This window comes from Lepisosteus oculatus, chromosome 2 (genome assembly GCF_040954835.1).
Source record: "Lepisosteus oculatus isolate fLepOcu1 chromosome 2, fLepOcu1.hap2, whole genome shotgun sequence".
NCBI classification, from domain to species: domain Eukaryota; kingdom Metazoa; phylum Chordata; class Actinopteri; order Semionotiformes; family Lepisosteidae; genus Lepisosteus; species Lepisosteus oculatus.
Window position 1 is genome coordinate 16,980,706 of NC_090697.1, and position 19,008 is coordinate 16,999,713.

At 35.4% G+C, this 19,008-nt stretch overlaps 1 protein-coding gene across 1 annotated transcript in view; it reads left to right on the forward strand.

Annotated features, from left to right (window-relative positions):
• Positions 1 to 17,195: 17,195 nt before the first annotated feature.
• LOC102697922 (L-gulonolactone oxidase-like) overlaps positions 17,196 to 19,008 on the forward strand; it is an 81,655-nt gene continuing 79,842 nt past the window's right edge. The window contains exon 1 of the mRNA XM_015352295.2: positions 17,196 to 17,315. Coding sequence (XP_015207781.2) covers positions 17,313 to 17,315 — 3 coding nt within the window. The 5' untranslated portion in view covers positions 17,196 to 17,312. The remainder of the gene's footprint in view (positions 17,316 to 19,008) is intronic.

The window sequence follows — 19,008 nt, forward strand, 5'->3', positions numbered from 1 at the left end:
GGGTGGCGCGGTACTCTGCTCGGTAATGCTATCCCAAAATTGAGTCATTAGGAGCAAAAGTTGCAACCAAAAATAATAGAATCGAATACATTTGCAAGAGCTTTCATAAATGCTTTTGTTTGTTTTACACTCATACTATTTCTCTGGGGGAACATGTCAAAATCCTATCCAGATATTGAAACAATTCAAATATTGATTGCCAGACTGCTCAGTTGACACTATACCTAGGGTTAGGGGTATCATTCACATTCTACTTAGACCATATCTAAGACCAGCGCGGTGCCTGGATGGCGTGGTACACCACTCGGTAATTTTAACCCAAAACTTAATAGGTCGGATCAAAAGTTGCAAGCAAACTGTATACAATCGAATATACTGTATTTGCAAGAGCTTTCATGCTTGTTTCACATTTATACTGTTTGGTTGGGTGAACATGTCAAAATCTGAGGTTCGGTGGGCTTCAGACATTGATTGCGAAACTGCGCGTTTCGCATCCCAGATAGGGTTAGGCTTAACATTCACACTGTATGTAGACCATTTATAAGATCAGACCAGGTCAGCTTTAGGAAAAGTGATGTTTTGCTCCTATATGAAATTTTTTTTGTCTGTAACTTTTCGGTGCCTGGATGGCGTGGTGCGCTGCTCGATAATTTTAACCCAAAACTGAGTTGGTCGGATCAAATGTTGCAAGCTTACATAATAGAATCTAACACATTTGCAAGAGTTTCCATCATTGCCATTGATTATTTCACATTCAAACTGTTTGGTTGGGGGAACTTGTCAAAATCCGATGCCCGGAGGGCTTCAGTTATTGATCGCGGAACTGCTGAGTTGAAACCCCAGCTAAGGTTAGGGTTAACATTAACCGGATTTTGAGACCCACGTCATCTTTAGGATGAGCGATTTCTTGCTCCTATCTGAATTGTTTTTTGTCGGAAACTTTTCAGTGCCTGGGTGGCATGGTGTACCACAAGGTAATTTTAACACAAAAGTGAGTTGGTCAGATCAAAAATTGCAAGCAAACATTATACAATCTAAAATATTTGCAAGAGTTTTTATCAATGATTTTAATTGTTTCACTTTTTGGTTTGGGGAACATTTCAAGATCTGATGCCCGATATAGATCGCGGAAATGCTCTATTGACACCCCAGCTAGGGTTAGGGTTAGCAATCACACACTACTTAGACAATTTTTAAGTTCAGCGCTGGATTTAGCAACCCAGGTATGGTTTAGGACAAGTGGTTTGTTGGTCCTATCTGAATTTTTTTTCGGAAACTCTCTGGGTGAAACTCTGGGTAGCGCGGAGCACCGTGCAGTAATTTTATCCCAACACTGAGTCGGTCGGATCAAAAGTTGTAACCAAGCATTACTGAATCTCATTCACTTGCAAGAGCTTTGATTAATGGTTTTGTATATATTTTACATTCATAGTTTTTCGTTTAGGGAACTTGTCAAAATCCGATGCCGAGAGACGTTTTGGATATAGATTGCTGAAATATTCAGTTGACACCACGGCTAGGGTTAGGGTTAGCATTCACACACTACTTAGAGGATTTTTAAGATCAGTGCTGTATTTTGGAGCCCACGTCAGGTTTAGGAAGCATGATTTTTAGGTCCAATCTGAATTTTTTTTTTCAGAAACTCTCTTGGGCCTGGGTGGTGCGGCGCACCGTGCAGTAATTGTATCCCAAAACTGAGGCGGTCGGATCAAAAGATGTAACCAAGCATTATTGAATCTCATTTAATTGCAAGACCGTTGATCAATGGTCTTAATTGTTTCCCACTCAAACCTGTTGGTTTTGGGGAATATGTCAAAATCCGATTCCCAGAGAGGTTCAAATATACAGTATATCGCGGAAATGCTCCGTTGACACCCCAGCTAGGGTTAAGTTTGGCGTTCACACACTACTTAGACAATTTTAAAGTTCAGTGCTGTATTTTGGGGCTGAATTCAGGTTAGTGATGAGTGGTTTTTTGGTCCTATCTGAATTTTTTTTTTGGGGAAACTCACATTTGTATCGCAAAACTGAATTTGTCAAATCAAAAGTTAAGAAACTATACTGAATCCCATTCACTTGCAAGGGCTATGATGAATGGTTTTGTTTGTTTCACGCTCATAGTTATTGGTTTAGGGAACATGTCAAAATCCAATGCCCAGAGAGGTTACAGATATACTGTAGATTGCAGAAATGCTCAGTTGACACCCCAGGTAGGGTTAAGGTTAGCATTCACACGCTACTTAGACGATTTTCTAAGATCAGAGCTGGATTTTGGGGCCCAAGTCAGGTTTAGGATGAGTGGTTTTGCAGTTCTAACTGACTCTGTGGCCTGGTTGGCGTGGTGCACCATGCGGTAGTAGTATCCTGAAACAGAGTCGGTGGCATCAAAAATTGTCACCAAGCATAATTTAATCTCATTTAATTGCAAGAGCTTTGATCAACAGTCTTGATTCTTTCCCATTCATACCTTTTAGTATGGGGAACATGTCAAAATCCGATGACCAGAGAACTTCAGATAGAGAACTTCAGAGTCTGTGGAAATGCTCAGTGGACACCCCAAGTAGGGTTAGGGTTCGCATTCACACACTACTTATAAGTTTTTTAAGTTCAGCGCAGGATTTTGGGGCCCAAGTCACGTTTAGGACGGGTGGCTTTGCAGTCCTATCTGATTATTTTTTTTTTAGAACCACTCTGGGGCCTGGGTGGCGAGGTGCACCGCATGGTAGTTGTATCCTGAAACGGTGGCATCAAAACTTGTCACCAAGCATTATTATATCTCATTTAATTGCAAGAGCTTTAATCAACGGTCTTGATTTTTTCCCCACTCATAACTTTATGTTTTGGGAACATGTCAAAATCCGATGCCCAGGGAGGCTCAGATATAGATCGCGGAAATGCTCAGTTGGCACCCCAGGTAGGGTTAGGGTTAGCATTCACAAATTATTGCAAATTAAATTAATATTTTAAATTAATATTCATCCTAGCTACTGTATGTATTGATGTTTTATAAATGTTTAGATGTTCACGTACAGTATACATGCTATAATTTAACACATTTATTTAAGATGTGTTGAAAAAGTCTATTGCAAGGATAGAATTATTTAAAAATCATTAATGGTATTGTAAAAAGGCAAAAAGTTGAAAATTGGCTCAGGTGCAAAATTAGTTTTTTGAAGATCTTGGTAAATGCAAGACTTTATGCATGGCTTGACATTAACATTCACTTGCATACCTAAAGCTTAATCTTTCATTACATTAACATTGATTCCTACTGTATATTAAATGATATTTAGTTTTTATCAATGATTAAAAATGTAGAAACATTTAAGCATTGTAGATTGCTGAAGCTAGTGTAGTCTCAGAGCTCATACAGTATTGCGGTAGAAATTTTTGTGCCTAAGTAACATAGTAAGTGTTAACCACTGCACCACCATGCTGCCCACTCTGTTACTATTTACAATACCTCAATTTCAAAGGAAGCTTATTCCAAAATAGCCCAATGTTTTGTTTTTTTTTTAATTCAGGCTTATTTCTTTTAGTGAGCCAATAAAAAAGAATGTATCCACCCTGAATGCTAGTATTTGTCTTGCTATAAGAGAAACAAAAACCATTTGAAGATACTCGGATTACGATTTGTTGGAAAGGGTGTTCACAGTATATGCAATTTAATCTCCTTACAAATAAACTATTATAATATTATATTATAATAATATTAAAAACATCAAACACATGCTTGTTCTTGCTGTGGAAAACACATTTTTCAGCCATTCATTAGGAACCTTTGCTGTAAAGCAGGTCTTTAGGAGCCCAACGGTCGTATATACAGTATGCTGTTAGATTAAATGCCTTATCTTTACAAGTCCCAAAGGAATAATCGGGATAAGTGCTGTTCATTATCACTGAATGCTTTAAACTATTGTCATGAAGTAGGTGTTGATGTTTTTGGCAGACGTGATGCAGACTGTTTTAATTAGTTTACCTTCTTTTCTGGCATATGTACAATATATGTATAGAAACTATAGAGTATCAGCAACATATTTGCATAAATGTAGTGGACATGCAGTATATAGTATATAAAATAAATGGAAGACATTAAATAAGAATAAAATGGAAATAAACACTAAAGTTGAAAATAAAACCATTTGATGGATGATCAAACACATTAGATGGAAAAGACAGAAAAGTGCTTTTAATGTTTAATAGATAAGGCTAAAAAACATGATGCCCCTAAAAAAAAAACATGAAACATAAATAGAATGTAATGTTAGAAAGATAAGTTGGATAATGGAAGCCATTTTCAAGAATAGTCACTGTGATTTACGGCTATAAATATTAATTAGTTTTTGCCATGCCACAACACCTGGGAGATGGATCCATATTATGGCTTCTTATTTCATATCTTAGAATGTTATTTGGAAATGAAGAGGTTAGAGTAGTGAGCTGTGTCAGTGTAATAGCTATTCTTGCTGTAGTTTAAAGAAAACTCCTTATACTGTATATTTTACTCTTAGAGTTTCACATTCCTGTGTTGAGAGGGTTAAGAGGGTTTCTCTATGAACTTTGTACATACTTTGTCTGCTAACGGTGCAGTAATTTATAAGGTGCACATACAGAGCTGGTTTGAACAGGAATGGAAGAATGCTGGACACAAGGGCTACTATGTAATTCTATATTGTGTAACATACTGTAGGAACACATGCTACGAAACTAAGTAACCAATTGTATTAAAAGAAGTTATCTTTGACTAATAGGGAAGAGGAAGATGAGCCTGATCTTGGAATGCTCCCAATCTGATAAGCATGGGGAAGCATGATAGATAAAAGACAATTACTTAAGGACTATTGTAATGTAATCACGAGAAATCATGAGAAAAATACAACTAGCATCTCTGTGTGTTTCGCTCCCATACACATGAAATAAAAACTTTTGAGACAGACTCATGGTTGTGTTTTAAGGGAAAGCAGATATTTTTCTTCAACTACTGTATCACTAAAACTAGAACAGCTAATACTAACTTCTTTGGCATAGGGATAATACATAGTATTTTAAATAAAGCAGTAGTTTGTAATTAAACCGTTGCAGGGAAAAGAAGGAAGACCTTTTAAAATCCTCTTTGAAAAATCTTCTCAAAAGATCTAGTGGCATTACAATCATCTTGTAAATAGGCGACTTTCAGAGTTACTCCTAAGAATGGCTGTAAATTAAACAACAGCCCATTTTAATTAGGTTGTAATTTGAAAACCCCATGAATCTAAAGCTCCTGCTGTTAATACTTAAGACATGGTGATGACTCTTAAGAATCCAGTTAATAATTGAAACAGAGAAGACAATAATAACAATGGTAAACACCCTCTTGCTTGAGAAAAATAACAGCTAATTTTTACTGTGCAATAACTAGCCCCTCCAAGCATTCCTCTTTTGTAAATGGGCTTTGTCATACTGAAACAGCCATTAACAAATGACAGTACTTTCCTGCTTCAAATGTAATGGCTCCTTAAATTGTTAACTTCTCATTTGTTTTCTCCAGGGAAGTAGTCAGCAATGTAACCTGCAAATGTTCTTCAATGCTATAAATATATTGTGAAAATAAAATGTGAATAAATACAATAAACAGAAATTGGTCTAATCTACTGAATGTGAGTGAGAAATACTTTAAAGAAAACAAACTATTCTTCTGAAGGTGTTGTATATGTATCTGCAGCTCCTTAGTCTGTTATTCACTTGAATGAATATCAGCTGACATATTGTGATTTAAATTTTAACTTTATTACCAGTACTGATGTATGGTAACAATGCATTTCATGATCAGAAAATAACTAAATGCGAAATTGTGGAAGATCAGCTGGTGGTTCATTATGATCATGATATCATATACAGTACAAATACAAATACAAGGAATAAATCAGAAGTAAAATATATGCAGTATTTTCATTATAATCCTCTATTTAACTAGATAATTCAAATGGGAACAAAATTTCATTAATAATGAAAAGCCTTCTTTCATGTGAAACCTTCCCTTTGTTCTTATACACTGCTTCGCAAAAGCCAATTTGCACAATTTTACTCTTTCCAGTCAAAGTTATTTCATTCTTTATGAAGAAACAGTTCTAGCGTAATTTCCTACTGACATTGTAGCCTTTTAGTTTTCATGTACAGTGTACCTTGTGCTACTGTGATGAAGTTTTTGAAGATTCTAATTATTGTGACTTAATGTCTGCAAAATGATAAACATCAAAAATCAGCTGTTGTAACAGTAGTTATCATTGTTAGCTCCAACAATAGCTGTTAAATACTTTAGCTCCTAATGTAGATATGTTGTAACTCCTGAACATGTCTAAGATCTTTGGACATCGGTTTACTGTATATATTACATTAAAACTGCAATTTCTGTCTCTGACTTTATCGAGACATTTGCTGATGAAACATTTTTTTTTAATCAACTTAGACTATGATCGAGTGTGTAGGATGTGAAGTAAGTGACATTTAATAATTGTAAGAATTTGTGCATTTTAACAGAAAAAAAATCCTTATTCTAATACAAGTTACACCAGTGAGTCATTCTGTTCAGAGGTCCCTAAGGTAAAGCCTAGAACACAATACTGAAGAGTTAGTTTAGACAATCTGTTTATACAGATGCTACTTACAATGCACAGCATCAAAACCCTTTAAATCAATCATGACATTTGCATCTGCATGCAGGAATCAATGGAATTATAAAGCAGATTTATAAATTCCATGGGAACAGATAAAAAATTAGCAGGCATCAAGGAAACAATGTTCATATTGATGAGCCGTGTTTTTAGAAGTGATCTTTGAATTGTAATCCCAATGCAACTAGGAAGATTTTGTTATTGTAGAGTCAAGAGTACTTTTTGTGCCCTTGATGTTACAGTTTTGTAGGGACCTCCTTTTAAGTTATGTTATTGTCATTAAATTAAGCCTTCTGGTTCAAGAAAAAATTTGGATACAAAGTCAAAATCAGGTTACACAAGCAGAAAAGACAAATAAGTAAGAAATCAAACAAAAAAACAACCTGCTAGCAATATGAGGAATATAACTATGATTGTGGACTACTACTATCCATATCTTATTTTCTTGTAATTTTACGTGTTGAGTTTGAAAATTGTATTTAGTAAGTACAAATTTTAGTTTATATAGTTTGAAATAACTATTATTATCAATATTATTCTGTGTAAAATAAAAAAAAACTCAATCAGAAGTCTGCAACTGAAAATGAAAAGATTAAGTTCCTCTCTGTCCTCAAGCTACTTTTCTTAAACAGATTAATGTTGACATTAAGCCGCGTTGCTCTTTTTTTCAAGGCCTGTTCATCTTTTAAAAGATGTTCTTTGTGCAGTTCATAACTAATCAGTGATTTTAAGTAACTCTGCTTAGACTTTTTGGCTAGACAAGGTACCCCAAAATAGTTGGTATCACACCTCTTCATCTGACTGGCTCGTCTAGTGGGATCACCTTCCTACGGTCTGTTAGCAATAATGGATGCTGAAATTAAGCCAACTCGAACCCTGCAGGGGGTCCTTATTTCCCGAGTAGCAATAGGAAATCCAAATAGAAAAGGCTACCAAAAGAGAAACAAGTCCTAATATCCGAAATCCATCCAAAGGGGAGGCGATAATCAAAACCGGGAGGAGACAATACAGCGAGGCAACCAATCCAAAAACACAAAGGCAGAAACGTTGTCAGAATCGAGCGAGAGTCAGGAAGTAAGGTATAAAAGAGGAGGGTTAGAGTAGTGACAGGAGTGACAGGCGATAAGAAGGTTAGTTGCTGCGTGAGCGTCTGTTTGAGAGGGTGCGCGTATGAATGTGACGGCGTTTGTGACAGTGTGTGGAATGCTTAACACGGTCATAGCAATACAGGGCCCTCATGGTCTGTGCAGATAACTATCCAGACTTCCATGGTACTGAGAACCAGATTGAAATTAACCATCTTCATTACATATGACTCTTATTATATATCATGTACTGTAGGTAATTGAGGTAGTGTAGGCCTATCTACAGTAACTGACACCGTAGATTTCCTTTATCTGTATGTTGGTATTTTAAACTTTTTATACTTTTTCCAGTTTTTAATTCCTGTCAATGTTTTCCTGCAATTTTAAGAATTATTCCTCTTTTTGTAATTTTTTTGTGTTATTTAGTGAACATTACAAAAACTTTACCTTAAACACATACAGTATAATTCAGATGACCTTATTGAACGACATACTTGAAGGCTAAATGTTACATGTCAGGTTTGAGTATTTTGATTAATTTAAATAAACTCAACTATAAATTAGTCAATATTACTATACAGGCAGGGTCTGTATACTGTAGTCAAACAAGTCAAACATCTGTTAATCTATTTTTGGGTTGTGCTGTGAGAATGAGAAAATTGATTGATGATATGTTTGGTTGAAATATATTTCTTCTGTATTTGATTCAGTGTCATACTCCTTGGATATTTATGATTGCTTCTTTATAATCAATGTCATGATTATAGAAATTGACTTCAGAAGGCCCCTTTCTCAGTGGACTGTAATAAATAAGCTATACATATAAAGCATTTATGATTTATTTTGATTTTGTATTTTGCATGTAGGTAAAATATAACTGAGATTCTGCTGTCTTTTTCAGTGGATTTTATCTAGTAAATGAAAAAAAAATGTTTTGTGAAGTCTATGTTTATTCATGTATTTTTTGCACAACTAATGAAGAAAAAACATTTTCACAATCATAGATTAAAAAGGCAGTTTAACGAACAAGTGGTGTTTGTTTATCTGTTTAATTCATCTATGCCTGAAAGTTCAGTATCTGACACATCCTACACTATATTTATAGTTGAATTAAAATAAAATTATAACTAATTCCAATTAATTTATTCAGGACTGAAACTTATAAATACTGAAAACGTATGATGTATATTTGCCTGCTTTTAAAAGATAAAGTTATTATAAATTACAGGTTTCCAGAAAATCTTGTAAAGTTCAAGGAACTAATTGATTTGTATATTTTTTTCCTTTGTCAACATTGATACAATTCCAAAGTTGAATGCTCATGCAAAAAGAAAATAAAAGCTTTAAAGTATTTTTCTTTTAACTAAAGTAAAGTAAAGTTATTTTTAAGTTTTCTGCAAATCCTTGCCCAAAGCGAACTGGTACCCATCTCATTTGGAAGTAATCCATCATGTCTATACTGATAGCCTTTGCCATTGAAAGATTTTCAGTGGCCTAGAAAGCTGAAGCCTTCTTCAGTGCTTCACTATTTCAGTCACTTGTTTCTGGATTAACATTTCCATTTGTTCAGCTTTACATTTGCACACAGAATTCCTGAGAAAACCAATGTTTTAATCTTGCTTTTCAGTTTGTGTCCAAATTACATACATAAAAATATAGTGTAAAATATTAATGTACAGTATGAAGGAAAAATTGGGGTATACAGAAGAAGGCTCCACAGCCAAAACGTTGTTTCATTTCTTCTCTTTTCCACATTGAATAAACCTTTCATTTCCTTCCCTTTTAAAGATTTAGTCTGTGACGCTATATACAGTATACCAAAAGTACAATACTGTAATGCACTTAAAGGCAGGATGGTGTGTTATATTCTGGATCTGTCATTACAAAACTGAGAACTTTCAAAGCTTTTTCCAATATGTATTCTCCATTCTTCATTAAGCTGAACAGTCCAATAAAGACACAAGAATAAAGCCCTACCTTTGATGTGGATACACCTGGTATTTCAAATCAGCACTAATCATTTTGCCAAAAATATTGTCTTAAACCAAAAGCCATTCATTAACGATAAACAGATTTAAACTAACCATTTAATTTTTAACAACATATTATGATAGTAATATGCATAATTTAGAAATTTTCCAAATTGAATGCAATTTAGGATAATCAGAAATGCATTGATTAATGTTATAATTGGCATAGGGCTAGTTACAGTTTAGGCACCTAATCAAAAGACTTGCTATGTCATAAAACTACAATGACTTTGTTTTGAGTGCAGCAATGTACAAGATGTCTATTTATGTCTGTCACAAATTAACTGAATGCAATATGAAAGGTGTGACATGTTAATTATTTCTTTCAACAGTGTATTCTTAATAGGGAGTGACAGACCAATTTAGATAGAACTTCACATTTATCACAGTGTGTTATCTAATCTGATAGCAAAACACTGGGATAATAATTTCTTTCTTCCTTTCCGAATAGAGTTAGAAGGAACTAAAGAAGGGTGAATAGTTTTCATGCTAGTTAACCTATTTATATACAAATTTAATATAACTGGTTTTCCCTTTACTGCTTACCATACTTAATCACACAAGATTAAACATGCATACTAATAAATCTAGCTCATTTGGTTTCTTGTAGCTAAGTGAATGGTCTAGATGGCACATACTGTATGACTGTCCCTCATTTGAAACCTTTCCAATATTCTTAATTTCATACAGTTTCATTATCATTTAAGAATCATCTTTAAAATTGCACATCACCTTATGTCCTAATTTCTTTGAACATGGGGAGAGAATGACCAGGACCGGGGCTGGTAGAAGAACGGGGGGGCTTGGTCCAGGCGAAAGTCCAAAGGGACTCCGAAGGGAAATTCAGAGTGAGAGCAAAAGTCCAGAACCGGGTAATCCATCCTCGACAGACACGACAAAAGTTAAAAACCGGAGCGGAATCCGGTGCAGGAACGGGAAGATAAAAAGGGGGAACGGGGCCAGGTGCTCCAAGCCCAGGACCCAGATAGTCAGGACGCTTTTGTGAAGCCTATGCCGTCGGGTTTCTCCTGGACCCGCTGGTAGGCAGGGTTCCAGGCGCCCATCTACCAAAGCTGAGCCTAGAATGGTAGTAGCGTCTGGCTATTATAGGGGAAGCAGGTGCACAAAATCAACTCAAACAAGAGAGAGCCAGAGCACCCTTAAGAGGAGGGACTTACGATCATGACAGAGTTGATTGCGCAGTTGATTAGGATATATATGCAGTGCTTTAAGCCAGCTCTGCTTGACAATTATAAAAACGTAAAAAACATTAGCTTGGATACTGCATACTCTAACAGTCTAAAGATGTTAAACTATTCTCAACAATCAAATCCTGATTCTTCATTAACTATTGACTATCAGCTGCATTATTATGATATATGTACAGAAAAGGATGTTACAGAATTATATCATTTGTCTTTATACTATAAGTATAAATTATAGAATGGGCTGTAAAGGCAAAACTTTCACTCACAAAATAAAGATGGAATGATAGCCTTTACCCAGTTGCTATGTGTTTTAATGGTCAATATCAGAATTAAGATATAAATTCTATATAAAATAGATATAAAAAATTAAAACAGGGCGGCACAGTGGTGCAATGGTTAGCACTGGGGCCCTAGGTTAAATCTTCCTGGTGGAGTGTGTGTGTTTTCAACATGTTCATGTGGGTTTACTCTGAGTGCTCCGGTTTTTTCCCCACAGTCCGTTAACATATCGGTAGGTTAATTTGCTTCTGGGAAGATCAGCCCAAGTCGTGAGTGTGTGTCTGTTTGTGTCCGTGAGTCTGCCTTTCGATAGTCCCTTCCAGGGTTTACCTCGCCTTGTGCCTGCTGCTTGCCAGGACAGGCTCCGGCAGCCAATCGACCCTGAATTGGAAGAAGTGGCTACAAAATGGATGGAATGGATAGATGGACAATTCAAGCGTTGAAAAGTAAGAATTTGAATGAGGAATCTTAAAATCCCCCAAATTCTCAAAAAAAAACAGGTGTTATAGCCTTAGCTGTAGGGATCCTAATCCATGGAATGAAAGCTCCATCTGTTCCATCTTGTAAATACTGTATATCTTCAGGCTCTGGAAGGAAACAGGAGCACCTAGAGGAAAACCCATTAAATACAAAGAGAACATGTGAACACACAGGTCCTACCTTAGGTCCAGAATTGAACCCCAGGCCCAACCATTGTGAGACAGCAATTCTATCCAGTACACCACTGTGCCTCCCAAGTCTTTATAATCCTTCCAGATTTAATGTGTTTGCATCCAGGGTGTTGAGTATTAAAGGCATTTAAAAATTCTGACAAAAAAATAAAAGTATCTGATAGACAACTTCTCCGAAATTACTAACTCTACTATGATTTCACTTGTTTTTGACCTAATCTGAAATGTTCTGCAGAACTGCATTTAATGGCCATGAATTGTCATGGGAACGATGACCTTCAAGAACTTTAGCTACCTGCCATCAGTTCTTGCTCACTTCTGTTTTTTTTTTCAAGATCTTTGATGATGATAATAACAATAATAATAATTGCTTACACTTACAGTATATAACACTTTTCTGGACACTCCACTCAAAGCATTTTACTTTGAGTAAAGTGAGCTCCCCTCCACCACCACCACCAATGTGCAGCATCAACCTGGATGATGTTGAACTCTGAATGTTTCAGATTCAATTTATTTCACCGTAACACAGGTGACCATTACATCGTGCATGATAATCAATAAAAAGCAAAGGTAAAAAATTGCTGAAGTCTGATTTAGTTTTTTTTCAGAATTATTTTGGTCTCTGATAATAAATATTTATAACCTGGGTTTATACGATGTATTGAAGATTACATTTTGTAAAATGCTTTTGATACAAAGTGTGTATTTAGGAATTTATGTAATGGAAAATAAATACATTTCACTGCTTATGTACTAATCTCCTCAGGGGCAAGTCTAGCATTACAAGTATGACCATAACATTTGCAAAGATGTTTCTTCTGTTAAACGATTACAACAATTAGCAGTGCCCTTTGCTCAAACTAAATGTTTTTAAGAATATCCCTTAACAGAAACAGGTTTCTTCTTCACTTTCTAATTAGCAAATATGATGTTGCTCAGCAAAATGGGTAACTTCATTTGCACAAGTGTCAGTTTTCCTTAACAGTAAATACCATGGTATTGTTATTACTTAGTTTAGACCCACAGAATTAACAGTTTCATTACAATTATACAGCTTATTTTAGGCAATAAATGCTTGGGCATTTGCAAGAATCTCTATAGCAGAATTTGTATATACACCACCTACAATATGTCTGTAACCATTATTTGATTGTAAATAGTAAACTAAATGGGAGTGGCATAGTAGTTTTGTGGGTCTTACTGATACATTACAATTCTTGGATCCTGGGTTCTATTCTGGATTGGAGGAGGGCTGCTCTGTGGAGTTTGTATGTTCTCATATTCATGTGTTCTCTTTTTCTGGGGGCTCAGTTTTTCATCCACGTTCCAAAGAACACTATTAGGTTAGTTGTGTCTAAATAGTCCCATTCTCTGTGGTTCTGCAACAGAGATGTATCCTATCTAGGACTAGAGCAGATTTGTTCTCTCAGTTCCAACTTGCTCCTGCTGTGTCAAGGATAGGCTACACGTTGCCATAACCTCTCACCAGAAAAATAGGCTTCCTGATGATGAGTAGTAGGATAAATAATTAATCAAATAAACATTAAAGTACAACGTAGAAAACTTATTTTCAACTTATGCTGTAACATTAATATATCGAATATGAGAAAAGCTGTAAAAAATGAGGTTACCTGTCATGATGATGATTGATAATAATATAATCATCATATCTGAGAGCAGCCAAGATTGCTAAGACTGATGATGAGCAAAATAATAGACATATAGCTACACATGTACTGTACAAGGGCTCTATTTTTGCACTACTTTCTGTTTCCACAAGATTTACTTTTTGTTCCTGCCATTGCCGAATATTAATAGGAAGCAGATGGTATTCTCATTTTATAAAATTTAAAATTTTAAGTAAGGATTTAAGTTCCTGGGGTTTTGTGTGAAGTTTACACTGTATGTTCTCCCGATATTTGTATGGGTTAACTCTGGGTGCTCCAGTTTCCTCCTACAGTTGAAAGACATACTGGTACTGTAGGTTAACTTGCTTCTGGGAAAAAGTTGACCCAGGTGTGAATCTGCATATATCTTTGCACTGCCTTGATATGAACTGGAGTCTCATCCAGGGTGTACCCTACCATAATGAAATTTACAGACAACAATAAGTTTTAATTGAGAGTCACAATGATTCCATTCTGAATGAAAAAATACAGTATTTCTTTATCACATACTGTTAAAGGCTGACATACTGTACACAGGACTGCTTATCCTGTTAATATATTAAGATATTCAGATTTCTTTGTTCCTCTCCATCTTCAGGTAGCAATAGTGTTCATATGTACTATCAAGCAACAAGCTGGATGGCTTTATTTTTCATCATCAAAGATTCATGAAGACCCTGTATCACCTTGATGACAGGGGCAACGGCACTGCTTATCTAATTTCAGATTCATCTTATGATTTATATATAATACTGCACTTATAAATGTATCAGGTGAATTATAATAGTCAGAACAGGCTGTCATGCAGTTTAAAATCTTGACATATTGGTGTCTTGGCAAAGAACCTTTGATCTTGATTTCCTAAAACGTTATTAGTGGTTAAACTTCTGGTTATTCATTGGCATGCTCTCTTTGACCTACATTTGTCGAAAGAAATGTTTAGTTTTTAAAACACTTTTCTTTTGTAAATGTGAAACATGCATTCCATGGTGTTGACTTTTAGGCACAGTAGTAGAAACATATGTTTGATGAACCAACAGTTTATTTCACTTTTCTTTGGTATCGTGCCCTTTCTAATCACAACACAACACAAGTCACTTTCAAGATAAAGTCTATTGCAGTGCTTATTTTTGATCTTTAAAAACCCAGCCTCACACAGATAGGTGGCTGAAAATGGACCGAGTAGGACAAAGCTTGCTTACTTATTTTGGGCAGACAGGAACAGAACGTCTCCAAAGTTGACTGATGAAAGATGTCTCTGGCATTTGAAAAGGTTTAATTAACAGTTTTTATGATTATAAAAGCCACCACAAACCAGTACAATAGAAGATATACTTAATACTATTATTCCTGTTTAACATAAGAAGGGGCTTTTAGTAACTCTTTGAAGCAAACAAACCAAAAATGACCTAGCTTATAGGCAGGGAATCCAAAAGGAAAAAAGAAAAAGATCTACTGTATTTAAGGAAAAGGAAAAGCTAGGCCCAGGACTCTGCTATCTTGAGCAGGGGAAACAAGGTAATGTCCAGGGTACAGTCTCTTTAATAATCATAGAATAATAGTAGTCTATGGGAATCGTGGTCCACAACTGAATAAAGCTGGTTGATAACATGAGGTGGCAGCCCTCTAAGATCTTTGACCTATCTAAGCTCTTATATCCACATAATGAGTACAAACAGGATTATGGGTATTACTGTGTGTAAAACCCAGGAATCAGTGCATCAGTGGAAATGTACTTGCCTATGCCCGTTGACCTCAACTTAGGGGAAAATGCAAACCTGTCTTGTAGCTCCTTACAGAGTTTATATAGAGTCATGGTTATTCTGGAATGTATATAGAAAATCAAATATGATGTATCAAAAGATATGTTTGCTTGAAACGTCTGACCTGTCCTAGCAGTCAAATACAAAGCTACTGTATCTCATACCATTTTGGAAACTTATGACAAATAATGTCATAAGTTTTATGGAACAAATTTAGTAACCCTTATATTCTTTATTAAAAATGTTCTTCTGGAACTCTCTGAAAAGTAGGACATTTTGCTTTGCCCAAGGTCATTATTATGCATAACTATAAAAATTGCACAACAAACTATTTTTATGTTGTATGCAAAGAATTTCAGATTCATATCAAATCCCTGACAACCTTATCCATTGTATCAATTAATCTCTTCTTCACAAATTTTGCATACAGAAGAAAAATGTCAAGCAATAGAAAAAAACACAATAACAATATTAAACTTACCCCATATTGAAATAAAACCCTAAAGTATTGGAGCTAAAAATAATAATAATAATAAATAATAATAATCTTGAGCCCTCATACTGACCACCATTGAGTGTATTCTAAAATTGTAACTTGATTTAAAATCTATTCTGAAGTATATTAGGCAGGAGTATATAGATATACTTATATAAATTATTTTTATAAATAAATATAATCAGAAATGTATCCACCACCTTCAGTCATACTTGCAGTAAATTGCACATAGAACTGTCTTCTTACTTCATTTTAGTCTTATGAGCAATGTTATCTTATTGTTAGCAGCTGCTGTAAATATCCTGCCTTGGGAAAAACTAGAGAGGGAAAATTGAGTAACTAAACAAGCAGTTACCCAAAGACCTGCTGGGAAGTACACATATTTTCTGTTTCTGCTAGGAATTGTTAGTACAGGGACTGAGATTTAATAGTCTGCAGTATGTCAATGACGTAATATCAAGGCCTGGGATATTGATGTTCATACGGGAAACATTTTCTGTTATGGGATGCCAATGCAGGGATATAAAGATAAAATCATATTTCCAAAATGTACTGCATGTCACCCCACAGTTTTCCATCTTTTACATACTGTATTGTTTAAAATCAAGCTCAACAAATGAGCTTAGATATGTAAGGTACAGTAGATACATTTTCCATACAAGTGAATTTGGATCATTTGGTTATTGGCTATTCCAGCCACCCATTCATTTATGGTACAGCCAGCCCATATCCCGGAAAGCCACGTACACAATCCAGGTACACCCAGCACTCTCACACCAGAGTCAAATTCCCCAGAATCCAACTGACCTACCAGTACAGTACAGTATGTCTTTGGACAGCGGGAGGAAACCCACATGAACATAGGGAGAACATACAAACTTCATGCAGACGGAAACCCAGGAATTGAACCCACACCTGGGTCAGAGATGTTCTGGAACAGAAACTTGGGTGGTGCACTGATCTCCAACCATCACTGTCATTTCCTCGGCTAGGCAAATTAATACCAAAGTACTACACACACAATCTCTTTAAATCTGTCAGTTAATTGAATCATTATAAGAATTTGACTGAACAAATGCATTCTGCTAGATTCTGTATCATTTGTGAGATTGACTAGTTTACAAACAATTTGAGAACCGAGATGATTAATATCTATATACTGTATAAGCACAAGAGGGAAACTTGTCCACAATTTACTAAAGGATCTAAGATGATTACACTGCATGTTCTGATATTAATTCACTTGGTCATTATTGTAATCATTAGAAGCACCAGTTGACTCTAGTAGACCATTAACTTCTATTAACACTGAAAAGATTTAGCTTGTTCATCTTCTTATCAGGAAACCTGCAGGCACAAATTTGAAGCTGACACTTTCATTTGTCCTCGCCTTTAACAGGCTCTCTCATCTACAGATTCCTTCACTACTTAATGTGAATTAAAAAAATAAAGAGCATAAAATGGTAAGTAAATCCTTTTCAGGGTCTTAGGGGGATAAGATAAATTAAAAACTCTGATTTCAGAAACTCTTCCAATCACATATCTTCCATTCAAAAACTGAACTGTAAAACATTTTTTCTTAACTTTACAGCATAAACAGATTTCTTTTCATTTTTGTTTCTAAAAACTGTAAGATAGCACAGAATTGTAAACAAAGTAATTCACTGGTTACTGTATTGGAGTTTATTTGAAAATAATTTGGAGGATAAAGAAAATGAAGCAATGTCACTTAGCCTATTTTTCTACCCTGGAGCTTTTCACAGTTAATATTTATATTCTGCTTGGCAGAAAATTGTGTTTAAAAAAATCTAAAGCACTTGAATTAGTTTATTTTTCTGAAATTGAATCAGTGTTCATGCATATTCATGTGACTCTAACCCAAAGTCACAGTAATATCAAGGGTATCGATTTTTTTATTACTCAATTTTGAGTTCAGATCAGATGTTTATTTTGGTTGCAGACAGCAACAAAGTGAAAAGGAAATATAATTTTTCTAAGGTGCACGAGTTATGTTGTGTCTGAAGCACAAGATTTTATTTTTATAAACAAAAATGATTGAATGCCCTCTAACTGCACTACAGAATGTAAAATATATTTTGCAACATACTCATCTAATAATTTTACTTTCTGTGAAGGCAATTTGCTTTTATAACATGTTAGGTTGCAGTAATAATACACAGTTAATTTAATTGACCATTGTTAAATAGATTTTATGGAATACTACAGTATACTATAGTCAGCTTCTGTTTGGGAAAAATTCCATTAGTTGGTAACTCAGTTTCTCATAGATACAACAAAAAGATTCCTAAAAACACATGAGTTAATGTACAGTATGTATTTCATGTAAACAATTGTAAGTCATTTGTTACTGGACAAATAATTTGCTTTTAACATCAGGTCTTGTTACAGCATAGATATTAATTAATACAAACATGAACTAAAATATGGGCAGCACAGTGGTGAAGTGCTCAATGTTACTGCCCGACACCGGTGGGGCCCTGCTTTCAATTCCTGATCTGGGGTACTATCTGCATGGAGTTTGTATGCTCTCCCCGTATTGACATGGGTTTCCTCCCACATTCCAAAGACCTACTAGTAGATTAATTGACTTCTGGGAAAGTAGGCTCTGTTGTGAATGTGAGCACGTTTATGTTTGTGTCTGCCCTGCCATGGACTGGCGACCAGTCCAGGGTGTATCCTACCTTTTGCCCATTGCTTTCTGGGATAGGTTCCAGTTCAACTGTGACTCTGTGTTGGATAAAGTGGTCAGAAAATGGATGGAAGGACCAACTAAATATTTTTAGAACAGTAACTAATTCTACAGTTGATATTTTCCTTTGACATATGCTGAAACATGGGAAGAGCCATGGGAAATGAAAATGAAGAAAATCTAATATGGCCGCCTGCCTCAGACTAGCCCCAGCTTATTTTTTGGAGCTGGGGTAAGGAAGTAAGTTTCTTTCAGACCTGGATTCTTAGCCTGTGCTACACTAAAGCCAAAAAGAACAGACAGAAAAGGCAAAACTGAATGTACAAGGAAGTCACAAATTAGAATAACGACAAGTTATCTGCTCTCTTTACCTCCCTCCTATATTCTGTATGTACATCATGTTGAAAAGAGTCCCTGGTGACTTCTGTATCGTAATTTTTGCTCCT